The following is a 26057-nucleotide window of genomic DNA, read 5'->3' as shown; positions in this document are numbered from 1 at the left end:
CAGAGATTTTTGCTTGGTGCACCATGATCTTGAATGATCATATTACCTTCTCAATAGCACAGGAGATCTTGGCACTTGACTGCTCAAATTTTAAGGAATGTCCCTTGCATTTGCTGTTACACAAAAGCCTCCTTCTATATCTTTCAGCCCAGCCACATCAGCTTAAGATAGAAAATCATACCTCCTGCTTTCCAGATGATAAAACTTGCTATCACATGGAAAATACTCTGATACCAAAAGGAACATGAAAGGTACCATAGACAAATTTATTGTAGCACACATCTACAGACTCTTGCATTGCAAAAAGCTGGGCAAACTAGAAGACAGGACTTGCAGTTATGTTATGGTCCCTGTTTCTTTGCTGCTTGCACAAGATTTATGTGATTATTTCTCCTTCAATACCAAAATAAAGCCTTTTAAAAATATTTTCTTGCAAGCAGATTGTTTCTTTCAGAGTTCTAAAGAGCTAACATCTAAAGTTTTTACCTCAATTTCCATGAATTTATATGGATTTCAGATGGAAAATATATGAGCAAGCTCTTCTACCCAACATGCTCAACCATGAAGAATTTCCCCATTGGGTAATTAGGACATGATCAAAGCAACATCCACACTTCCCTTTTTGTGCAAGAGCAGCATCAACTTCTTGCAGATATGCATGACTTTCAAATCTGCATCTCAGGGCCTGGCAGCATCTGGACTTAGAGAGGTACAAGTCTACAGCACAAATACCCACCCACTGGGTGTCTCACCAAAAACATGAGAGAAATCTGTGGATTCAAGATCTTTGTGCCACTCCATCATTTGTGGCTTTAACTGTTCTACATCCCCGTCTAAAGGGGGCAGAATATGATTAATAGGTCTCCTGAATTAATGGCACATATACTCTTAACAGCATTAAATGCTTCCACTAGATTGCATTTTTTCAAATCAATCCTCACTGCACTAGAGACTGCATTTTCTTGTTCTCACCATCAGGTGGAGAAGTTCAGCTCAGGCAAAGCATAATTTCAAACTCATGCAAAATACAATGGATGAATGTCAAACCAAAAAAAAATGAACACTAAGCAGAAATTCAAAGCCCCAGGCTGAGAATCAGGCTAGTCGATTCTTTATAGTTAGGATGGATTTGTACCATTTCAAGAGGAAAGATAGATGATGGCCAGAATTATGCCCAGTTCCCAAATAATACTGGAGTGCTAATTGTGATTTTTCTCATAGAAGATTCTTACAGCCTTTGTTGATTAACAGTACTATGATTACTAAAGGCTTTTCCTAGCTTTTGGAATGTGTCATTCACACAGAAACTAAGTGTTAAAAATGCTCCTGAAATGGGAATAATTCTTTCTGTAACCTGAGAAGTATACCAATATTTGAAGTAGCATACCTCCTAAAGTTTCTGATATGCCTCTCTTTTGAGAGTAAGAATGATTAAAACCAATCCAAACTTCTCTCTCTCTCTCGAAATAATTATTTTGAGAAATCAATCTATTTATTCACATATTTATTCTACAGTACTTATATAAGTGAGTATTAACTCTGAGTTCTCATTTGATAGAAAAAAGTAGGTCTTTAGGAACAGTCACAACCCCCCTACAAGTGTTACTAATATACAGATTCTAAAATATTTCTTTCTGACAGCTGCCTAAATTAGATCCATCCAAACACTGTGGGATAATTCATAGTTTTAGCCAGGTTTGAAAAGCTGTAACTGTCTTTCACGTATCAGATTCGGGTTGAGATAGGAGATGCTTCCTACCCAATTATTTTGCTACTAAATTACAGGTGCTAGCAAAAAATGCACATTTTTCTCTTTCAAATATTATGACACCTTATGGCTTCTTCAGAGAGATACTTGCTGTGGGAGCTGCAGATTCAGAGGTTTATGTGCAATTAAAATGCTGAATGCTAAATAGGCCTCACAGGAAGAACTCCCATAACCACAAAGCCTGAAAGGATACCACAAACTGACAAACAATTTAAGATATGCATTAAACCTCAAAGACCAATACACTGCAGAACATCTGCCTCTTCTGAAACACATAAGGCTTAGATGGCCATGCTCCCATCTCAAACAAAACTGAGTAGCAGTTTGGATTCCTAATGGATTCTATGTGGGCAACAGTGGCTATGACAGCAGGGCACCTATACCACTTTCTTACCCCTCTTTCCCCCCCAGTCTCATCTTCCCCTGTCTTGCCTTGGCATCTCTGAACTGACCCTAGCAGTTACAGCAGGGGGGGACTTTGTGCTTGCATACCCTGGAGGTTCTTACATAAGAGGGAGAAAAAGAGCTTGGTTTAAGCACAGACTTCCCCTCTGATCTCCACAATGAACACTGTTCAAGAACGAACCTAACTTCTCCATGGTTATAGTTGGAGCAAGAAGCATCTTTTTTCAGTCCTTTGCAAACCACACAACTGTGGGATGCTCTGTGTAGGTGTCACCAGAAAGGAGAAAACCCTGAAAAAGCCCCCACCGTCTGAAGCATGACACCTTGACACACTGGTGAAGGGTGGGTTAATCAGAAGGACTTAATACTGACATTCTCAGGAATCACCTGGGCCCTGGGTGTGCTGACAGGATCAGGATATATCTGTGAACTTCCTCACACCAGGCAAGCTCATGGTGGAGCAGAGCCCACCTCTTCCTGAAAAGTCCATGATGGACAGGAGAAAAGGTCAGTGACTTAGCTTTGCAACAGATCCTTTGTTGAAAGACATAAAAAGTGTGCTACTGTTTCCACTGCCTGCTCAATACCTAAATTTCCATTTTACTTCTTGTTCTCAGTATATATTTTCTGAGGAAAGGAGGAACCTCAAGAGACTGAAGAAGTGAGGAATGCAAAGAACCTGAAAAAAATCAAAAAGGCCATCCTTAGCCTGAAAGCAGAAAGCTAAAACCTTGAGTGCCCATTATGTCAGGCACAAAGCATCAGCCCTACAATGCTGACATCCTCCTTTAGAGACCCTAACAAGTTCAGATGGAAACCCGAGATTCACCTCTGAGCCTCTGTTGCAGCACCTAATCAGTGCAGTATCAATGAGAGAGTAAGATGATAAACAGCTGTTGAATATGTTGTCATTTTCAGTATTAAGGAAAAAATCTCTATTATTTTCATTTTCTTACAGGAATATCTGTAAAAAGCTCCATCAAATCCATCTCCAGCTCTTTGATTAAAAGGAGTAATTTTATAGAACTCCTCCAGAAAGTAAACTTCTTTTGAGACAAGGAAATGACTAAAGATTTGGGGGGAAAAAAGGAACACATTATCTGATATGTCTGCATGCTTAGCCAGAAGCCTCAGATTGCTTTGCATCCATTGTCGCATTCATTTATCTTTAAAGGAAGCTTCTAATTGGGCCCTGGCTTTCAGAAACCCCAAAGCAATAAAAATCTGCATGTCTTGCTCAAAGTGCTGCTAGTAGATAGTATGTGAAAGGTCAGTTTTGATAGTAAATGGAGAGGAAAAAATTGTACAATCAAAAACCTTACATTTGTGTTCTGTTCCCTAGGCAGCTGATGTGGCTGAAAGGTATTTTTGTGTTTATTGTATCAGGGAGGCAATGGATGCACCTGATAAAGTATTATGTAAAAATGACAAGGTTAATTTTGGTTCATTACCCAGTAATAAAACCAAGAATATTCCTCTCTCATCCATACGTACCCAGCAGAAACACTGAGCACAGGAAACCGACAAAGGAATCAGGCTAGGTTTTCAGAGACAGACAAGAGCCATTCATCTCACCAGCAAGTACTTTCTCACACTGTCAGGAACCAGCCATCAGATGTGTCTGTGTCAGGCACATCATGGGTGTGAATTCCATGTACATTTCATAGAATCAGCCTGTGTCTGTAGTTATAAACACAGCTGGGTATGCAGGGCACATAGGACATATAAATTTGCAAAATAGCTGCTTTTGGACAGCGAGGTACTTCCATGGTTCATTTCACTGCTACTCCACTGGATCAGCAATTGAATAATTTTTCCTTTGCACCTACAACAACTAGAAACCCTAATATGCAAGTTGTATGCACGAGTATGGGTGCTGCTTTGCCCTCAGAAGTGTGAGCCTACGTATTAAAAAAAGTTTCAAAATTGAATACGGTGTTGCTTGTAGGACTACTTGTAAAAGTCCTTGTTGCTTGTATGGACTACTTTTGGTAGTCCATAAACTTGAAACAAGCAAAGTACTGAAGAAACCTTGCACAAGTACTTCACTGCCTTATGACAGCAATACTCTGCTCTCTACAGAGCAGCTTCTGTCCTAGCATTTTGGAGTATTAGGTAGATCTGTTACACACCTGACTTACTCATGACCACATGGGCATGTTGTAACTACCAAAGGGGTTCTTACTAAAGCCACAGACAAGTAAGAAAAATCTTCTGACTTTTCCAGCAGATAAAATAAGCAATCTGCCTGCTGTTTTTATCAGAATACAGAATGTAAAAATCCAGGGAGATCATGAAAGATTCCCCACAATATCCTATTTAAAACAGATTTCAAGCCAAACTGAGACAATCTCAGCTCCCTCTTTCCTCCTCTCCCCAAAAAAGAAAAAAAATTTTAAGCTGCTTTTGAAATTAGGAGACTTCAAACCTGTAAAACAGCACAACACAAAAACCTGATAATTTACGGTGTATATACTCAACTACTCTGCAATCTGAAAAGGGTAAGATTTTATCTGCCTTGATTAATGTATCTGGATACAGCCTTACATAATTTGTCTCCAACAGCTACCAATAATATTAAGTGGAACACAAACTAGTATTATGAATGAGTCAAGATAATTTAAACTTCTGGCAAAGTTCTACCCACCTCATTTAATTTGGGCTGATAGGGGCAAAGATGTCTCAGAGCATTCATATCTCTATTCTTATCAAGCTAGGCAGGTCCTTGCTCTTTATGGAAACAAGTGGTACAACTGAGGCCAGATTTTTCCCTCAGTGCTTCCTGAACCCCCTCAAATGCTATGTGCAGTTTTATCTAAGCCCTGGATCTAACATTTGCTGTCTGGTGCACATGTGTGATGGATGAGATACACACACTCCTCCTCAACAGCAGCTGCCTTCTCCCCCCGCAGGCACAACACCTCCTCTGGCTCCTGCAGACCAACACCTCGCCAGATTCTGAGCTTCTCAGCTTATCTAAGAGTGCAAGTGTAACAGTAGAAGGTGAGGAGACTACAGTCTTCCTGCTGACTGCAAAACACATAAACACTTTCCACCACTTTTTTATTAACTAGGAACTGAAAATTGCAGACTTCTAGTGAACAGTACCTTTCATAGCATCAGCAGGACAGTTATTCATAATTAACAGTTGTTTGGGGTTGTTGGGTTGTGAGGTGTTTGGTTGGTTTGTTGCCTTGGTTTGTTATTTTTTTGGTTTTGTTTTGGTTACATTTTGGGAGGGTTTTTGGTTTTTTTTCTCCCATTTGACCTTCCATCTGCTTAAATAGCATCTCAGTGCTCACTATTTTCCCCAAACATGGCTATAAATTATAGCAATTTTTCTTTTTCAATATATTAATAAGCATTCCTCTTGCACACCACTTAGTTGAATAAGGACTCACCCAGAGGGGAATTACTTAAATTGCTTGCTTGCTTTTTCTTTCTTTCTGCAACACCTGCATCCTCTTGGCATGGTATGCTGAACGGCTGCTGACGTTAAAGATTCAGATTACCAGGCAGGACAAAAAGCATCCTTCTGTAGTTTCCTGTGCCAGGGGCTCTGTGTTCTTATGGTAAAACCAAAACATTTTCCAATAAATTAATCTTAGATGCAAATTCCATAGTGGGTTTCTTTCATCATCTTCTCACTCAGCTCAATGGGGATAAGGTGTAGGCATAGATTACTGCAGCTTCTCTCTTAAGGAAGGTACCTATCCATAAAAACATTTGCTTCTGCATATAACATACAGTGTAATACACTTTTCTCCCTCTTAGCTTAGCAAGGAGCATAACTCCTTGGTACTAACTTCTATAAAACAAGTCATAGTTTTACAAGTCAAAGAAAGTGACATTTCTTTTCTCAAGTATAGATATTTTGACAAATTTTTCTCTTCAATAGAAAGAAAATGACACTCATCCTTATTTTCCTCGATTTTTACAAGAAAATACTGTTCTTTATAAAGGAACAGCCAGAATGTTCCTACTCAGCTTTTCAAAGTTTCTCTCATGTTCCTCTCTGCTCACCTGGCCTCCACAGGCTTCAGATTGATGTCTTGGACATTTTCTCTGATTACTTAGAAGTGTATTTTTTCTTACTATTCTCTGAAAAATTCCAGGGTCTGTACCACATGAACATCATCCCTTGCTACAGTTATATTTGTTTTGCTACTACTTAAGCATTTCTCATGCTAAACTTAAAAACTTAAAAAACACCTGAAACAGTTTCCAGTCTCTACTGGCTGCCTGGGACTGGCATTGAGGGCAAATCCTCAGCAGCAAATCATGCCAACAGCACTGGCTGGTATTGTTCCCAGAAGGATGAACTGCAGAAAAACCTGACACTCTGCAAGCACCAGTGTTTAGTCACCTACAAAAGTTAAGTCAAAATTAAGTATAGTTCCCTCTACCCATAAAAATCACCAATTTCTGACAAAACACCATGCTGGGAACGAAGAGAATTCAGCAAAACAACAAAGTCTGTGACTACAATTTTGCATCAACTTCTCTATGTTCTTCCTTCTAGTGACTGATGATTTGGTTTGGGATGCAGCTGCTTCTCACACCAGGAATGGCATTTTCATAAATTCTTAACAGACCCAAACAGGCATTCATAATCTTGGCACGGCTGACAGTAGAAGTGATACACTGTCAAATGAACCTCCTGAGGTTCTCTTCTCATATATTGTGGCTAGACAAGCTGTCACAAGTTTCTACAGAACTGGTTTTCTCTAGAGCTTAGTGCTTTGTGTCTGCAGAAACAAAGTGTTAGGAAAAATGATTCTGCAAGGAAGAATGCCCAGCCTTGCCACTCAGCAATCTGCACTGCTGATTTCCAAACATAATTAAAAATGATTCTTCTACTATTCAGAAACTATAAAATATACAGGACACATAAAAGGCCAAGATTCACAACAATCACTGGAAGATGCACTTGACATTTTAAATGGAGATATATGCACGTGCACAAAAATATTTTTAGAAACAAAGATGAATTCAAATTTTGATTTATTTACATAAAATGATCTCCATAAAGGCAGCATAAACCACAGGAACCACAAACATCTACTTTTCCCTTAAAAAATTTGATGTGCAGAGGTCTAGTGTTTATGTCTTGTGCTGATAAATGTGTATTTTCTACTTCCAAATGATGTAGAAAATGAAGATGGCAAAAGGAACCGATAACCCTAGAGGATATGGAAGGGTCCAAATAATGAACCTTTGCATTCATTGAACAGAAATGAAGAACACCAATGGAGAAGCTGCTGCCTGTAGTATTTCTTCCTCCTGCTCCAGCCAGCCTGCTACCAGTCCCCTCAATAGGCTCATCCATCCAAAGATTTGCTCTTATGCACCTCCCATCTTCCTCTGACACTTTCTCTGCTTGTTCTCTGTACTAAGAAAACCGCTTTAAACTTCTGCCTCCAAGTGTACAAGTAGCACTTTAAAGGACTGTTTTATCATGCACAATTTGGGCAGCCATTGGTGCTAGGACAGTTCAATGCAGATGGAGGTACAAGAATTGTAGAAGCCAGGCTAACATTCTTAATTTGTGGGTAACAAGCTTCCCAGCACCACTACACAACATATTTTGCTGTAGCTCTACCTGCAAATAGGTTTGCAGTAGGAAGAGTGCATAAAAAGTAGTTGACATATTCAGCAGAGCATTCCCACTGCACTGCCATTTCTCCTTGCTGGAGGGGACATGGCTTCAGCAAAAAGACATGGATGTGCTGGAGCATGTCCAGAGAAGGGCCATGAAGATGGTCAGAGGGCTGGAGCACCTTTGCTATGAAGACAGACTGAGAGAGTTGGTGTTATTCAGTCTGGAGAGGAGAAGGCTCCAAGGAGACCTTATTGTAGCCTTCCAGTATCTCCAGGGGGCTACAAGAAAGCTGCTGAGGGACTTTTTAGGATGTCAGGTAGCAATAGAACTGGGAGGAATGGATTCAAACTAGAGGAGGGGAGATTTAGATTGGAAGTTAGGAAGAAGTTCTTTACCATAAAGGTAGTGAGACACTGGAACAGGCTTCCCAGAGAGGTGGTGGAAGCCCCATTCCCGGAAGTTTTTAAGGCCTGGCTGGTTGGGGCTCTGAGCAACCTGATCTAGTGGAAAGTGTCACTGCCCATGACAGGGGTGAACTAGATGATCTTAAAGGTCCATTCCAACCCTGAAAATTCTATAATTCTATGATTCCTGATGCCTGATAACACTTCAGTGAAACCAAGCAGCTGTAAACCTGCTAGTTTTACATCTGTCTTGGTCTGCTGTATTTTGTTGGTTTTTTTTTTAATCATAGAGACAGACCACATCAATTAGCCTAGAATTTGCATCTAAGAGGGCATTTATGAGCTTATTTTATTAAAGCAGACAACACACAATAGTAGGTCTGGAACTAGTTTGTAAAGACAATGTTGAGGTTCACACTTGATGAACCCTACATTGGCCTGTAAGAGACAAGCAAAAATCCCAAGAGCAAATTATAAAAAAAATAAATAGGACAGTTCACCCCTAGCAACCACTGCAGAGCTGCATGATTTCAGGGTACTCTAATTTTCCTGCAGGATGCAGCTGCAACAAAGCTCCAGGGTTTCCAGTACTCTCTGCTCTGATACTACAGTTACTCAAAGGCTTATAGGAAAGTGGTTTATAATTAAACCCATCATTAAACATCTAGTTTCTGTAATTAGAGTTTCAATCTGTGGCTGGGAGAGGGCATGTGTCAAACTTTGGCCAGCTGCTGACTTCCATGCCATGTGCTGGTAGGAGCTGTTTTCCACATCCTTCATTGTACTCCTGACGTGGACTTTTGGAAACCCCCCAGGGAGCTGCTTTCTTTTGCAAGATACATTCTGTGTTTTACTGACATATAACATGCTCCATTGTTGCATGGTACCCACTAAGAGTTGACTTCTTAAAAAAACCATCATCTTCTTACTAAGTGAGCACTGAGGTACAATTTCACACACAACACACAGTTTTTTAAGACTGTTGTACTTATGAACCTACACTGCCTACTGTGAAACAGTTGGATACAGAAAAAACAAACAGAAGCCCCCTACACTTTACACTCTTCTATGTGCTGTGTTTTGCTCTGCCTTTGCATAGGCACAGAGCAGCAAGGTCTCAAAATCATGCCTAACTCTCTGAAAATGATAAAGCTATTGCTGGTGAGGAAGCCTTAAGGCAGTGAACTGAAATCCTCTCTCTCAATGCTACCACTGAAAGCTTGAAAGAAGAGGTGACTTCTTCTAAATACAGAGACACCACAAAGTCCAACCTGATGACCAAGGCAGCAGAGCTCCTCCAGACAGGTTTCTGGAGCAGGCTGGCCAAAAGCACCCCATCTTCAACCACAACAGTGTGCTGGTCACTAGACAGCACCCATTTCTAAGCTCTTCAGTCACTGGACACAGCTAAACTGAGGCACAACCCTAAGCAATGAGTAAGAACAGATTAAAGTAGCCTCTTCCCCTCTCACTACTGCAACCATTGCATTTTTTTTGAGATTAGTGCATATAAACTGCACCAGGTGAATTCACATGCAGGTCTACAGGTGTCTTTTCTGCTAAACTACTTCTTGGTGTTTATAATAAGGCCACAAGTAGTAACTTATGCCTGGAAAAAGTCCAGTGAGAAAATCTGTCATACTGTATTTTTCTCTAACTGAATGAGAGTGGGGGAAATGTTAATTATTGTAATATAAAAATACAGTTTGCAAGGAATTCTTTCCTGCTCAGTTCTAAGTCAGTGGCCATGACAACATTTACTTCACTAGAGCAGAGGAAGCCAGGCAAAATAATTTCGCAAACCTTTAAAAATGTCTAAATTTACATAAAATTTTATGTCCAATTCCACTTTGTTTTTCCTCTTTCTCTCCAGCTGAGGAACCACACAAATACAAACCTTTCATTGCTTCCATTTGTCATCCTCCAGTGGATCTATTCAGACATAACGTGTGTTGTCTTTCTGCCATCAATCTATTAAAACAACTAGCAATAAGAGTGGCTGGTAGAGATGAGAGCAGAGGAACTATGCTTATAACTGCTAATTTTTAATTAAGATTTAGTACAAAACCATAAACAGCAAATTGGGCACATAAAAACCGAGAGTAACTGGGTGAGAAGAGAGAATTTGCTCTCCCTTGTTTCCTTGAGTTCGCAAATCTTGGGGAAATAAAACCAAAAAAACCCCTGGTGAAAATCTCTCAGTCACAGATGAGATGATAGCAATTAAAAACAGAAACAAAACTCTGAATCAGATTTGAACTTAAAGCTGTATTTTCCCATGCTAACTTCTGTTGTTCAACAGCCAATGGCCGATACCATCAACAGGCAGGAGAAATGACAGAGCTCTGAGAAGTGCAATGGGTAACACTGAAAGGCAATATAATATGAAAAAAAAAGGAAAAAAAGCTCACTGATAGCATATTTATTCAGCTGACAAGCTGCTTTTCCCTACTACTTTAAGGATAAAGTGAAGCAGCTTTATGACTCAAAGCTCTTAAGAGTGCAAAAAGATGCCTTGTTCTAAAGGTTACATTAGCTTAAATGAGGATCCAGAAATCCTGCTTCAAGTCACTGTCGCAGTACTGAGTTTCACTCAATAACAGCAACTCAAACCAGTCAGATTATTAATAACTTCCTATTATATCCAAATGTGTACTCTTTGCTCAGGTTTAATTAGCTGTGGAAAATAGCACTGCTTCATTCAATTCCTAATAGCAAAACATGAAAAGCCCCTGGCAACAGAAGCGGGCTGTGCCAAATACTCTGCTACAGGTATGAATGAGCCACCTGAGGTTTCCAGATGAATTGAAGATATTTTTATCACAAAATTGCCCAAATAAGACTCCAGGAAGTATTTCCTCTAGATCTGCCATTTTTATGTACAAAATACTGAAAAATTTCTGTCTTTCAGAAAGCTGGGTTGCCAGGAAGATGAATGTGGTGCTGAAGTCAAAACTGGCAACCAGTCCATGAGGGGACAAAAGGTCTGGCAGACCCTCTATTATCAGCCAGAACAATAGTGTAATGTACAAGTAGTATAAATGCTGTGTGTGGCTCAGTAGCATTTTAACTCGCCAAACTGCTGATTACAGAGCATTTACTTATTACTCTGACATTATTAAAAAGCCCCAGTTGGATTCCAAGCAGATAAATTGAAATTCAGATCTAGATTTATTTTTTTAATTAGTGAGTTGCTTTTTCTCTCTGTGCTTATGTCAAATTTATGCCATTGTCAGCATTTGAAAGTCCTGTTGAGTCTCCTAGATTAGGCAAAAGAGGACAAAACAATTGGGATGGCAAAATTTCACAGAATCACAGAATTGTCACAGTTGGAAAAGACCTCTGAAGTCATAGAAACATATATATATATATATATATATATATATATGTATTCTGTAACAATATGTGCTTATGTTTATTTATCTGCAACCTAATTTGCCACCATGCATGATCCCCAGAACCGGACATTTACAGCCCAGTGACTTCAGGTTTCATTTCAGTCAGGGTAATTTTCAAAGATCCACTCTTTGCAGATGCAGTCACCTTTGCTGCAACACAACTGCTCTCTCATGAAACTGGTGGAAGAGTATTCTTAAAAATCACAGTCCAACAAAACACTGTAATCAGCATGAGACTTTTGAAAAGGCTGTCATGTACCCTGTACTGTGAGTGCAGTGAAGAGTTCCTGGACAACTGAGGAAGACCTGCTGGCTTCAAAGCAGCTGCACCCTGGCTTGCTTCCCCAGCACCTCCAGAGCTGACTGATCACAATCCCAGCTGCCCTCTGTCCTGCTGAACCACCAGGAAACAGGGCACAGGATCAGGGAGGCAGAGTCAGAGCCCCCCTGTTCTCACTAGCACTTTGGAAATTATCATGTACAAAGGCGAAATTCCCCATTTATTCTCTTCATATTTTAGAGAACTGACAGGAACAAATAACCTCTAGAAAGATTAAAGATCTTGATGCACATCTGCTGCAGAACCACAGTTGAGCCTAAGAGCTAAATCAAAACCATAGGTATCTGTGTCTTTGGGAAAATGTGTTGATACTGGATAAAATTATCATAGTAAAAAGGTGGCAACAAGACTGGAATAAAACAAGGCAGCCTTTCTGTAGTCCATAGAAGCACATCAAACTCACAGACTTAAAAGGATTCCCAAACCCACTCCCTGAAATAACAAAGTCAGTTTAAGAAATAAACTGACCCAAGGTACCGGTATAGGCTGGGGACTGAGCTGTTGGAGAGCAGCACAGGGGAAAGGGGCCTGGGGGTGCTGGTGGATGGAAGGAAGACCACAAACCAACAATGTGCCCTGGTGGCCAAGAAGGCCAATGGCATCCTGGAATGCATTAGAAGGGAGGTGGTTAGTAGGACAAGATAGATTCTCCTTGCCCTCTACTCTGCCCTGGTGAGGCTGCATCTGGAATAATGTGTCCATTTCTGGGCCCCTCAGTTCCAGAAGGACAGGGAACTACTTGAAAGAGTCCAGTGCAGAGCCACCAACATAAAGGAGTGGAATATCTCCCTTATGAGGAAAGTCTGAGGGAGCTGGGGCTGTTCAGCTTTGAGGAGAGTGAGGGGTGACCTCATCAGTGTTTATAAATCCGTAAGGGGTGAGTGCCAGGAGGACAGAGTCAAGATTTTCTCAGAGGTGACTAACAACAGGACAAGTGGCAATGGTCATAAACTGGAGCCTAGGGAGTTCTGTATAAATATTAGGAAGAATTTTTTCACTATGAGGGTGACAGACCACTGGCACAGGCTGCCCAGGGAGGTTGTGAAGTCTCCTTCCCTGGAGACATTCAAAACCCACCTGGATGTATTCCTGTGTGATCTGCTGTAGGTGACCCTGCTCTCTCACAGGGGATTGGACTAGGTGATCTTTTGAGGTCCCTTCCAACCCCTAAATTTCTGTGATTCTATGAAATTTGGACAAACAGTATAGTGTGATCTCAAACAAACAAACAAACAAACAAAAAACCCCACCAAAACCAAACCAAGAAAGTAGAATAGATTGACATAAGAGGTAACTAAAGAGTATATGGAAAAGGAAAGATTATATAGAGTTATATAAAATTTAGTTGCTCCCTAGAATAGTCCTGCCACTCCCACTCCCAGTGGCAACAAGCCCTGAGCTGCACAAAAGGGAAGAACTGGTCGCTGCCAAATGGGCCACTACAGCAAACCATCCTTTTGAAGAGAGCTGCAAGGATAAACCTGTACCTCCTCACACTACTCATCTTCAGATAATCCATGCAATCTCCATGGGCAGTCTTGAAACAGAGAAGACAGAAAACAAATGCTATAGAACAGGTAGAAAACTACCTGCAGTCTCACTCATGCTGAGCTTTCCATGATCAGGTTGTTCTTTGCAAATCTATACAAACTAGGTCAGGAAAAGAAAGAAACAAACAAGTATCCAAACCACACCTGTACTCTCCATTGCTCCATGGAGAAACAACTCAGATCTTATGGGAACCATTGGAAAAAACAGTTCCAGCGTAAGAAAACCTCATGTACCACTGTGAAATTGGAATATTTCTTGCTTATTAGACAAAGTAATTTATGACTGAATTAAGCTGCTTTACTGAATCAGTGAAGGGAAATGCTTATAATGTATGCTGAGCATGCCATGAGCCTGCTGAGACTATATGGCTGAGAAAAATCAGGTGAACAGAGTATAGCAAAATATGTCTTTCATAATAGAAAAAACATACAGTTGTTCTGTAAAACAGTAAGAGTGATGCAATTCAACCATAACATATGATCACATCCAGAACAGACCTCAGGTTGTTCTGAAAAAAAAATGATGTAATAGATGTGATGGAAAAAAATCACAAAATTGATAGAAGGAGAAGCAGCAGGAAACTTCCAAAACCAGAATGGCAAATGAGACACTAGTCCAGGTAAATGTCCCATTGATCAATCTTCATCACAGAGATGCCTCTTTCCCCAGTTAGAACAATTCTGTGAAGCTGCTGTGCATATTAACAGCTATTTACTTCCCATAAGGTTAAAAATCTCAATAATTTTGAGATACAGATGAATTGTAACACAGAAACAATGTCAAAAAAGTCACCACACCATGAAGTGGCAAGTTCTTTTTTTGTACTTCAAACTGGCTGTCTGACTTTAGGCTCTAAAATCCTACACTATAAGCAATCCAAACTGGTATGGACAGCTCAGGGCTGTAACATCTGCATAGATTGCTATTGCTATTTTATTCCAATTAAAGAGGCAAAAAATGCATGAACTGAACTGAACTTCAGCAGAATGCAGCACCCTCATAAAACAGCACTAGGAAGTCAGGTCCTCTCTAAATGAGCATAGAAACTGTGGGCAACTAACAGAGCATATCCTGCTGTCATACAGTTGCTGGCTAGCTCAGCAAATACTGCAATAACAAGGGTATTTCACTTCTTTTTTTGAAACTTCCTATACTTTAAAAAAGAACATTCATAACAGTGGAGATGGAGCTCTAAGTGTTGGGGTTTTTTTCTTCCTTCAGAATACATTGCTATTTTTCTAGCTACCACACATACACTTATGTCACTTAAGTTTTTGGAGTCAAACTTACTTTTCAGTATGGCTTTCCTCTTGTTTTGCAATCTGTCTGCACCATTAGGAGCTGCAATTACATGGCAGAGAGTTTTGTTGTAGGGGATGACTCCTGAGGAAGGGAGATGCAGAGCTGCCACTAAATCAGCTGCCTATATCCACAAATATGATGCACCCGGCATTTTTTAAACACAGCCACAGCCCTCTTGTATCATCAACCTTACTTCAACACTGAATTTGAAAGAGAGGGAGTCAAAAGTTATTTGTTTATCCAGATTGATGGTCTTTTTCCCAGTAAGAATCCTGCACACAACTTCAGGTTCCCAAACCTCCACACAGACTTCACAAGACTCTTACTTCAGGGAAATTATGCTCTTTTGTTGGTTTGCAGTTCTCATGGGCAATTAAAGGAAGGAAACTGGATGTGAAAAGTCATCATATGTCACCTGGAAGCTTTGTTTCCAGATGTTTGTTAAGTATTTTTATTCTACAGCATTATACAAGATACTGCTTAGCACCAAAGATCAGCAAGCAAGTAACAAGCCAATCCTGAATTCCTTACTTGTTTCTTTATCCCTGAAGCTAATGTTTGCTTTTCCATTTCAGGGGAGCACAACCAAACCATTAACTCTTAATAAGCCAAAGCCACCATTGATTTAGTTGCAAATATTTTTGAAGAAAACAAAAACTTCCTACTTGTTTAGTGATAAGCAAAGCAGTCAGTTTAATGTCACCAGAACTTAAATGTTTTGTTGGCATCAACACTGGTGTGGGGCTCTGCAAGGAAGTGTTTTGTAGACAGGGAAATAAAACAAATGTTGGTGCTGAAAAATCCCAGCTGTAGTCAGAAGGGGAAAATTTGCATATACACAATGTTGAAATAGATAGAAATACACAGAGTTGAAATAGAATTGGTTAGTTATCTCTTATGCTTCAAACCTTACTAATTTATACACAAAGAATGCTGTAGTATATTTATTACCAGGGCAAACGAACATGCTTCTGGGTATGCAGGTTATTAAGCCAATTCCTAAGAAAACCTAGGGCCATATCATATTTTCATAATCATACTTCACAGTGATGATGGCATTTGAAGCCAAATACCTGTGTTAGAGTCAGTGTCATTACATCACAGATCAAGTTAGATGTGGGTCTTCTAAGCCTCTAATGAGAGATATTGTCATGAATTATCTGTGAAGATTAAAATCTTTACAACACCAGGGCTCTGGTACCACCCAAACAAGAATGTTAGCTTTGTGATAGATAAGTTCTTATCATCATTGTTACTCTGGTTTACTGTGAGGCTAACACAAGAGTAAATATAGAGCTTGTAAGATCTACATTTAGGATCACCTACTCTAAACACTTTTGTTCTGTATCTTGTATGTTTATATTTAAATACCACATGAAACAAAATAAAATCACCTTTTTGACTATTTAATTTTAGAAAAAGAACTACAGAAATGAGTTAAAGTAAACCTAAAAGCAATCCCCACTCTCTGGTTTAATACCTATAATTTTCAGGAAAATTGTGAAATAGACAAATAAAAACCAAACCAAAACCAAACAAACAAATGAGAAAACAAACAAACCAACCCAGAAAGCAACAAAGAAAATACTTTGGAGAGACTCTAAGGGTGTTCTGAAAGAAATAAAAAGCTATTTTAATTTGGGCTTCACTTTAGATGAAGCAACAAAGCACTTAGGTAAAAGGACTGGCTTCAGTCCGAACTGCCAAAATGTAGAGAGGCTTGGTCTACCATCTTTTCAGTTTGAAAACAAAGATAGGATGGTCCAACATTTGCCATTTTACTACAAATAAGGTCACTGAGGAGCAGCTGGGAAGGTCCTTGCATTAAAGGATTTTTAAGGGTCACTCTAGTACTAAGTATTAAAATCTTTGTGAGGCAGTGAGTAACAGAGTTGGCAACGAGTAATGAAAGAAGTGTCACCTTGTCTTTGAAAGTTAGTCTCTCCGTCTGTTTCCTCACATAGAAGAATAACTTACAGTAAACTACAATTGAAAGCACTAAGTTAGAGAACTTTAGGAAGAAGCAAAGATTTATTAAAAATATATAAAAAAGAAACCAAGACAAAGGAAACAATTTCATCTTTAAGACGCTTTGACATTGAAAAGTCATTAATTAGTTCACTGATTACAGCCAATGAGAGCAAACTCTGTCAAAAATTTAAGCCTTGCAGCTCTGTAATATTAACTTACTTACTTTGATGCAAAGCAGAGTAAAAAAAAAACCAAACAAGACACACAGGAGCTGGGGAAGAGTGGTAAGTCTATTACGATAGTTAAATACTAAGAACTGCAATAACTCTACAGTAAAAATTTTACTGAAACCTGTTGGTCTCATGTATGAATAGTGATACACAATCTGTCATTGAAACAATGATTTGGCTAAGTATCTAGAAAGCTGTGAGCTGTTCCTCTATATATGGTCCATTTGTGAGTAAAAAAGCAACTGTCCTGCCTTCCCTATTATTACTAAAGACTTAATTCTCTCATTTCACTGTAACTCATGAAAGAGGCATGCATTTCCTACTGTTAATGGTTAAAAGACATACTAATCACACCAATGCATCCTGCAGTTAAAATCTCCTCCTGACTGAAGAAGTCAGATACAAATGTTATATATTGCACTTTTACTCGTTCTTTAGGCTGAAGAAATGGGAAACAATCAGAGCAGCTGGATATGGATAAAATATCAGTACCTGATTGTGATACCTTGGCCTACAAGAAACTGCCACATGTAGGACCCTCTGCCTTGCCAACCTAAAGCATTCCCTCATGTTCATGGTCAACTTTTTGCTTCAAAAAGGTCAAGTCTAGAGCACCCTGCCATCACCACTAGGCCAAAAACTTATTTAAAACATCTGGGTTGATAGGTTCTGTTGCAGAAGAGCAAATGTTTAAGATAAAGCTTTATATCGGCAATTTTTTCCTACGAATTGAAACTTTTTGAAAATTCTGTTCAACAAAAGAGGTTTTTTACTTTATGGCTTAGCAGCAACAGCATACGTCAGTCATTGGAAAAAGACAACCCCCTAAAACCAGTTCAATAAAGAGGCAAAATTTTAGGTGAAAACAAAGTTGTTATATCTCCCACAATGTCTTCCTCATGGCAAAAGAACTGATAATATATCTTATCATGTGCAGTTATTACAAAGACTTACAGGTTGCTTTACTGTGCGTAGAATTTTCTTTTATGTGGATAAGCCATTAACTGCGGCCATGGGGAGTAACAACAGTCTTGCCACAGCATTTTAGAGAGAAGTAGGACTGCCCTGAATGACAGCTTTATTACTTATCACGTGCTTCTGTAGGGCACTGAGAAGCAATGCTGAAACCTCAGGTCCTTTTCTCCTTGAGAGATACTCGAGCCAGGCAAATGTAAAACTTCAATACAGTTAGTTACTACTATGCTAAAAATAAACTAACTCTGGCATGCTGCCATGCCATGCTGACAGTATCACACTTTCAGAACTAAGGCAAGAGAGTTGATAAGTCTGCTAACTAATTACTGCTTATTAAGCCTGGGCACATCTTCTCAAAAAGCCAGTTACCTTGTCAGCTCTACAAAGCCACTGAAAACCTAAAGACATTCTTTGCAAGAATGATGGTTTGCCTCAGTATCTTGGTTAAATCTTCCTCAGGCAGTTTGGTGGGCACAAGGAAGGACAGACATCCACCCTTCTGCTGATACTGCACAGATACACTAATATTGCTTTATGCAGCAAAGAGGGAAGGTGACAGTAGAAGACAAAGTAGCAATGATTCATGTGCTGTGGGCATTATGAGAAAGGTGTTTTCAGAAATAACCCAAAAAGGTGAAATTCACCTCTAGGCAAAGGGCCAGCACAAAGCAAAGGACCTCAAAACTAGTTTAAAGTGGTGCCTAAGTAATTGATGGGCTTCATGCCAATCTTGTAGGTAAAGATTCGTTCACCCTCTAACTAAGGAAAGAACATTTAAGAGAGCCAAACTTGAACAACAACAACAAAAAAATCAGGTCAGCAACACATGGAGCAAAGCAAAGGAGTGGCAGGTTGCAAAGAGACTGGGTCAGTTCAGGACAGAAGGACAGTAATATAGAAGTCAGGGTATTTTGTTGCTTGGCAGTTCAAGAGCCAACAAAGAATTTATAATAGGACAATGGATTGTGCATTTAGTGTTTTAGGGAGAGCTTTTCATTCAACTTAGTTGGTTCAGTTTTCTAGAGGCAGTACCTCATGAGAGTAAAAGCTGTGAGACCAACTAATAAGGAGAACTCCCACCTCAGAATGAAAAAAACAATTTTCTCAAATCAGGGATCTTAAATATCCAGAAATTGACAAACCAACCAATCTTGAATGATTCTATTCATTTGAAAAGCATAAAAATGCAGTTTTCCTTTATAAAATATATACTTATTACATTTCAATGTTTGAAAGACATGCTCTATCAAAATGTCTTATTCAACTATCCCAAGTTATATATTAACTAAGCATAATCTTAGGGAAATGTGTATTTTCCAATGTGGTACTATGCTGGTGGCATATTCCATTCTTCAGAACAGGATTGTTTGTAGTTTTCACTCTTTCTCATCCTCTGCCAGTAAGGGAACACGTGTTGCTGTGACAGAACTGCACTGATGTTGCACCTGAGCTCAGTGCCCCTGGGTGTTATCACTCTTCCAGACTGGGTATCTTAGGGATGGGTCTAAGCAGACCTGGTTATTTGAAAGGATGCCGATACTGTAGCATCAGCACAGCAAGACACTGCTGACCATGAAATGAACCTTCTCTCTGGGCAAAACAGCTTCTTGAAGGAAACATCTTGCTATCAAAATTTATTATGCTCCACTGTTTTCACTAGGTTACTAAGGAAGCAATAAAGTTTTTATTTCTAATTGCTCTATTAAGAAAACCAAGACAAATTAAAAGGGATTATTAAAAGGTGCTATGCACTTGGGTACTGTGAAGTGTCTCCCTCTGTCTGGGGTCTATATTTATTCCTTGCAAACCCAGATCTCCCCCTTAAGTCAGCCTAGTAAAATCTTTGGTGTTTGATGTACAGCAAAAAGCCTGTACTTCCTTTTAGTTAAAAAATGTTACTAAGGAGATGGTGTAAATACAAATACAATCACAATAATACTTTTCTTAATTTACATAAATTTGCATGTGAAAGAGCTGAGTATACAAAGCAAACACTGGAGTAATAACTATAGCATAAAATGTTGCAAGACGTATTTACAACACTGTGTAAAAATGAGTAATTAAAAAGACATACAAAGTGGCATCATGACCAAGCTCTCTTTGTAAAAATTAAACATGTTGAAAGTTAAAATTACAGCTAAATTACACAACTAATCCTCCTTAAGCTTCTAAAGCAATGATATACCTTGTTAAAACAACTATGCTATGTCAGCCAGCTCTCCTCAAACTGCAGTGAGATGTTGATTTGGGAAGAACACATCCTGCACTTTGTATGAAAACAGCTGGCAATGGCTTGTAATGAAGTTACTGAATTGTTCTTCAGAAAAGCCAGTGTTCAGTTTTCCCTAGAACAGACACTGTATTTGTGTTGAGAGAGGTATGCTTTCCACTTGCTGCGGTGCTGTGATACTTGCTAATAGTGATTTTTGTGGTAATAGAGAAATCCAGAGGATAAAACCTCCATGTTCTTGTGCCTTACAGAATCCTATAAATCCACTGTCACAACCTCCGCCTGCTTGCAGGCCGGGTAACCTTTCAGGTTGTGAAAATTGTTTGTTAAACTATTCTCATATTTCATGACAGTGACACAGACAGAATCCAAGGCAGAAGACAGTATCAGATCATGACTACACAGCCTGCTAGTGGATCAAGTACACAGAGAGTGTAAGTGCTTATGGAGGCAGACAGAGGTTGCACTTTAGATGCTGCTCTGACCCATTGGGAGGACTGGCACCCACACTTTGTGACCCCTCTCCTCACAGGCACATCGATGGTCCTGCTGGCACCAAGTTGCCCAGCACCTAGGACAGCCTCAAAAACTATAATCTTAAACATGATGAGGACTTTTTATTTACTGCTTTTACTTACAAAGAACCAGAAACATTTAGGATATATTTTCTTGTGTCAAATTTTTGTCTAAAAAAAGAAGGTAAGATTACAGTAACACTGAGACCACACATTCCCTTAATTTCACCTCTGAGAATTACACAAATATAATACAACTTTCATGAAAGGTTGAGAACTAGTCACATTGTAAAAACAACTGGAACCATAAATCCATATTACTGTCTGTGGCAGAGTGAACAGACCTACACAAGGGCATTTAGAAGCTATCAATACCCTTCTCTGCTTAGATCACCAGAAACACAGCATTGGTGGGAAACTCCATGGAAACTTCTTTCCACAGTACATCAAAGAATGGGCAAAACCCACCATTTTATAAAACACTAATGGATTTCATTTATTAATAAAAGGTAACCAGAGGCATTTAAATAAGGATCATGCAGAAACTGAGATGAATACTTTGGTAAGCCATACTGCCAGTTTACTTCCTACAATGAAAAGTAATAAAGTAAACTAGGCATGTTGCTATACCAATATTTTTATTTTTTTCTCCTTTAGATATTGATAGAAACTTGTATTTCCTTACCCATGTAGGCAGCAGCTAATTTTATTAATGCAAATTAAATTTTAATTTTTCTTTTTTGTGAGCATACATTTTATGTATGTGCTTCATATCACACCTATGTAAGACTTCAAACAAATCTGTGATGTGTTACAAAAGTGTAATAATATAAGTGCCTACCTTTTTCAGGAACCGTACTCCATAGGTAAATATATAAAGGTAAAATGTAAATCTCCACCTGCAAAAGGTACAAGAGATTAACTCTCGGATATCAGGTTTACAAACTTTACAGTTCTACACATTATTTCTTATAGTACTCCCAAACTACCACACTCTAGTCAGAGTAACAGAAGTCAAAGCACCATTTTGGTCTTGTTTCCTGCAACTTTTTTTATCAAGTATTGTGCTTGTGCGCTTTTCCTGGCCTATAATTAGCGGTCTGAAAATACTGCTTAATTTTACCTAAACATGACGGAAGTAAAAAAGTTTTCAGGGATAATTAAGGTTGTTAAAGCTTCATGAAAACTAGCAGGACAGTGGAGGACAGAGGACAATTTGCATGTCTATTTTTGGAAAGATTGGTCATTAATAGACACCAGGATAATGACAATAAGAAATTTTATTAAGACTTCAACAGGTGAGGTTAGAGTGCTGCACATCAAATAGAGTCTTTAGTAATGAAAAGCATTATCCACAGTGAGCTGGTATTTCACTTGGCAGATACCAGCACTTCATAGTTTTAGGGAGTGCAATTGTGTCAGTTATGCTGGATAGAAATATATCCACAATTTACATCTACTTCAAAGGGCTTCCTTGATAAAGATGGTTATACATTTTCCCTGGTACACATGAAATAATTACTGGGCTTCTAGTTTTAATTTTCACAGTGAAGCAAACTAGAAGCCATAGAAAATAAGAAAAAAATCAGCAGGAGATTTAACATGAAAACATCCTTTTTGCCAGTAAAAGAAGAAAGAATATTGTCCTGCCTTTTTGACCCATTATTGGCTTAGAAGAGAAGAGTCAATGGAAGTATAAGGAATTAAAATCAAAACTTTGTGCAGTGTAAATTCTCAGAGAAATTCCTAGGTTTTTTTCCAACAGGTGGAGTTACCACACAAACAGGCTTGAAATAAACATCAGTGAGGCAATATTTATAACCTTTGTAGCAGGATGAGATATACCTTCGTACCTCAGTGAGAGGCAGTGCTGCAATGTGAATCATCTTCAGGTACATATTTTAAGGCACTTACAACATTCTCTCCACTGACAAAACTACCAGCTTATGGTTGATTGGCACCAAAGCATGTTCAGACATTAGTGGAATGCTTTCAAAACTGAAAATGCTCCTATGTAAAAGGACATTAATGCAAAGCTTCCTCTTCAACTTTTACAAGAAATGAAGTTGTATCATACAAAAAATAATGCTCTGACAAGCTGAGCACAGGAAAGTGTAAGAACATCATTGAGATTTAAAGTGGGATACTTCAGCTTCTCTTACCCTGCAACTTCCAGAGCACAGCAAAGATTAGTTTATTCAATTGGTATGATACAAACACCAACCCCTTCAAGGGTTCAATCACACTAGCAACACAGGTCACAGCTTTCATTCTGGCAGTTTCCTCAAGTACTGCAGAAAGAAAACATTTGGTGGCAAAACAGTAGTTATGCTTGTAGAAATCTTAAGACCACACACATGGAAGAGGCAGCAAGAACAGTAATATAAAGGAAGGTCTTGTTTGAGTAACAATCTTCTCATTAAGCCAGTCCTACAGCTAGGAAACCTGTCATTTAACTTCAGGGTTACATACCTCACATAGTGACAGTCTGAAAGTTGTCACTGAAAATATGAATACTGGGAGGGAAAAACTGTCTAACCTAATCTCACTGCTGAGCCCTCCCAGTGCCATTCTTTCACTTCTGAGGCTGAGCAGTGATGATAAATCCTTCACAAAGAGCTTTCGTGTTTTAAAAATCCCCTCAATATCACCCTTGTTTCACATTTCTCCAAGGAAAATTTGCTACATATTTGAAGAAATCTGTAGATTGCTTTTAGGAGATGCAGTACTTCACAGAGGAGTCTAAAGGAAGTCCAAAGTATCTGAAATATGCTAACAGCTAAGTTATGGATGGTGGATCTTCAGAATTCTCCATTCTGGACAAACCAGCCATCTGAAAGACTCCATCTGCAGCATTTACTGCAGTTATCACCTCAGAGTAAATAAGGCTGGTCAAAGTGCTAACTTCTTTAAAAAATAAGTAATATTGACAGAAAAAAACTTGCTCTAAACAACATCCACAAAAGCTATTCAACAAATCTGTGGCTTGATGGAAGTGAACAAAGAAAAGTCTAGAACAAAGCGAAGTCAGAATTGACCCCCAGCATGTTTATCATCACTGAACAGATAACTCTGGTGCTTCCAGAGCTAGAAAGAACTTTCCACTTCTCTTTACCTGGCAGCTGCCTTTTCTGTTGCCTTCAAAGGGAAATTCTGCTGGCTCAGTACCCCAACTGGAATCTCAATCCCATCCAAAAAAGTCCAAGGAATTTCCCACAATTTTTACCACTACTTGTAGATAGTTTATTGCTGTAACTCATGCCAAAACCTCTACTGCCCAAAGTTTGGAAGGTTTTAAGTTACTGAAGTATTTATCATATATACAGTATAATACATGGTAAGGGAATGTATCTGGTATAACATACTAAGTAGCTATGTTCAACATTTTAGTAAGTGTTGCATGGTAACTGCTAACACCATTAACCTTAACAGCTGGTGATATTTAATTTGTAACTATCTTTTTCAATAAAATTAAAGAAGACAAAGATGTAACTAGATGCTTGTTGCCTGCAAATTAACATATATTGAGATCTATAAAATCTCAGCTAAAATAAGTTAATAGTTAAGACCATTTACAGAATGAGTAACATTCAAGAGGAATTTCAGTCAGAAGAAATATGCATACAACATATGATCAAAGTAAAGGGATGCTGTTCCCATCAGCTTCAAGAAAAAGAAAAAAAAAGGCAAGGAGTCTATCTGTAGCTGTCAGCTATGGGCTTCGAGAAATGTAATGGTTGATACACCAACAGTCCTTTGAGCAACTTTACACATAGATCACTATGCCTCTGAACACACCAGAAACTGAACTAGCACACAGTTCTCTGCCTGTTTTTCTACCTTTCCTAGCTATCTCTGACAGGCTTTGGAAAACCTAGGTTAAATTTTCTCTGTCACATCTTTTAAACACACTTCTGAAGAGTTTCTTAGCATCAAAATCACTATGTGTAGGAACATCTCCTCTTGTGAAGTTGCTTTATGGTAGCAGAAAATACTCCATTTCTTGGGAGGAAGGACAGGGGACAGAAACTAGGTTATGAAGCTCTATTATTTACTCAGAATCATACAGACAAGGCCAGAAGGTATGAGATAAATATGTTTCATGCAGTGCAGATTCATCCAGCAAGATTCATCCACAGGTGAACTCTCAATTTAATTCTCTTGCAGCAAGTACTCTAATGAAATCCATCATACACAATCTGCAGTATATACCTCATTATCTCTCTATTTGGGTCCCAATGCAGCCCAAGGACAAAGAGATGCAAGTAGAGAGATAAAGTTATGAATAGGAATCAAGTCCACTCACATTACAGGCCAGTGTCCAAACCACCTGAGTATTTTGGAACTTAGGCAAAATGTTGTTTCTGTCTGTGTAGGACATGATAGAAAAGAACAATATCTTTCTTAAGTGTGAGGTTATCAAGTCTCATTCCCGACTGAATCCACAGAGTGGTAGTTGATTAAGAGAAGTCTTTAATTTGTCATATGTAGTAGTACCAGCTCTAGTGGTTGGAAAAATTCCTTAGTCTGAGCACAGACTGAATCGTCACAAATGACAGGGAAGGGAACATGTCTGGCCAGTGGCATAAACCCTCTCTATCACTCTTTCTGATATCCTTCTCCAAGTCCTCCTTAAGCATCAGCAGCTCATGCTAAACATCCCCAGGTCACCAGGGACAACTGTCCTGTGGGTGACAGCTGGGTGTCTGCAACAGGAAAGTAACAAACTCTTCTAAAGCAGAAGTAGGAGAGCACAACAGACTAAGAAAAGTGAGACAAGATCTGTGCTAAGATATCTTTTGTTCCCTTTTTTCCCCTAGCAATACTGGCTGCCCAAGCAAAGCAATGCAATTGAGGCCACTAGGTGAAGCAGCCCATTGTGGGTGACTAGACACATAAATTCACATTTAACTGAAAGATGATGACAGCTGAAGCTGCTTGGTTTTGTAAGAATTTGCTCTGGCCCTCAGACACTCCTCCAGTCATTTGCACAAAGACACAGAATTTAAATGACCCACAAAAACACAAAGTGTGCTGCTTGAAAGACTGCTTAGGTTAATTTAAATCCATATGAAAAGAACAAGTGTTCTGGAAGAATTCATCTGTCTGCTTGCAACAGGGTTTATGAGATTCAATTTTGTACTGCACTAATATGCCTACAAGATTTCCAGATCGAACCCGACTTGTGTTTGTTTGAGCTCAGGATGAGGGAGATCAAACCTTGTTACATATGGCCCTGGTAAACACTTCAGGGTGTGCCAGAGCTCATCAGACCAGTTGTTGTGTTTCAAATATGTGATGGATATATTTGTGTGACACACTGCAGAGAAGAGTCAAACTAAGAAGTGACTCTTAAGTAAAAAAAA

At 39.0% G+C, this 26057-nt stretch overlaps 1 protein-coding gene across 2 annotated transcripts in view; it reads right to left on the bottom strand.

Annotated features, from left to right (window-relative positions):
* CERS6 (ceramide synthase 6) overlaps positions 1-26057 on the bottom strand; it is a 111576-nt gene that overhangs the window by 32749 nt on the left and 52770 nt on the right. For both annotated transcript variants that reach the window (XM_030454375.1, XM_030454374.1), the window contains exon 4: positions 21533-21590. In XM_030454375.1, the coding sequence (XP_030310235.1) occupies positions 21533-21590 (58 nt within the window). The remainder of the gene's footprint in view (positions 1-21532; positions 21591-26057) is intronic.

The sequence above is a fragment of the Calypte anna genome, chromosome 7 (genome assembly GCF_003957555.1).
Source record: "Calypte anna isolate BGI_N300 chromosome 7, bCalAnn1_v1.p, whole genome shotgun sequence".
Classification (NCBI taxonomy): domain Eukaryota; kingdom Metazoa; phylum Chordata; class Aves; order Apodiformes; family Trochilidae; genus Calypte; species Calypte anna.
The sequence above is the reverse complement of the archived record's forward strand: the minus strand, read 5'-3'. Positions and strand labels throughout refer to the sequence as shown.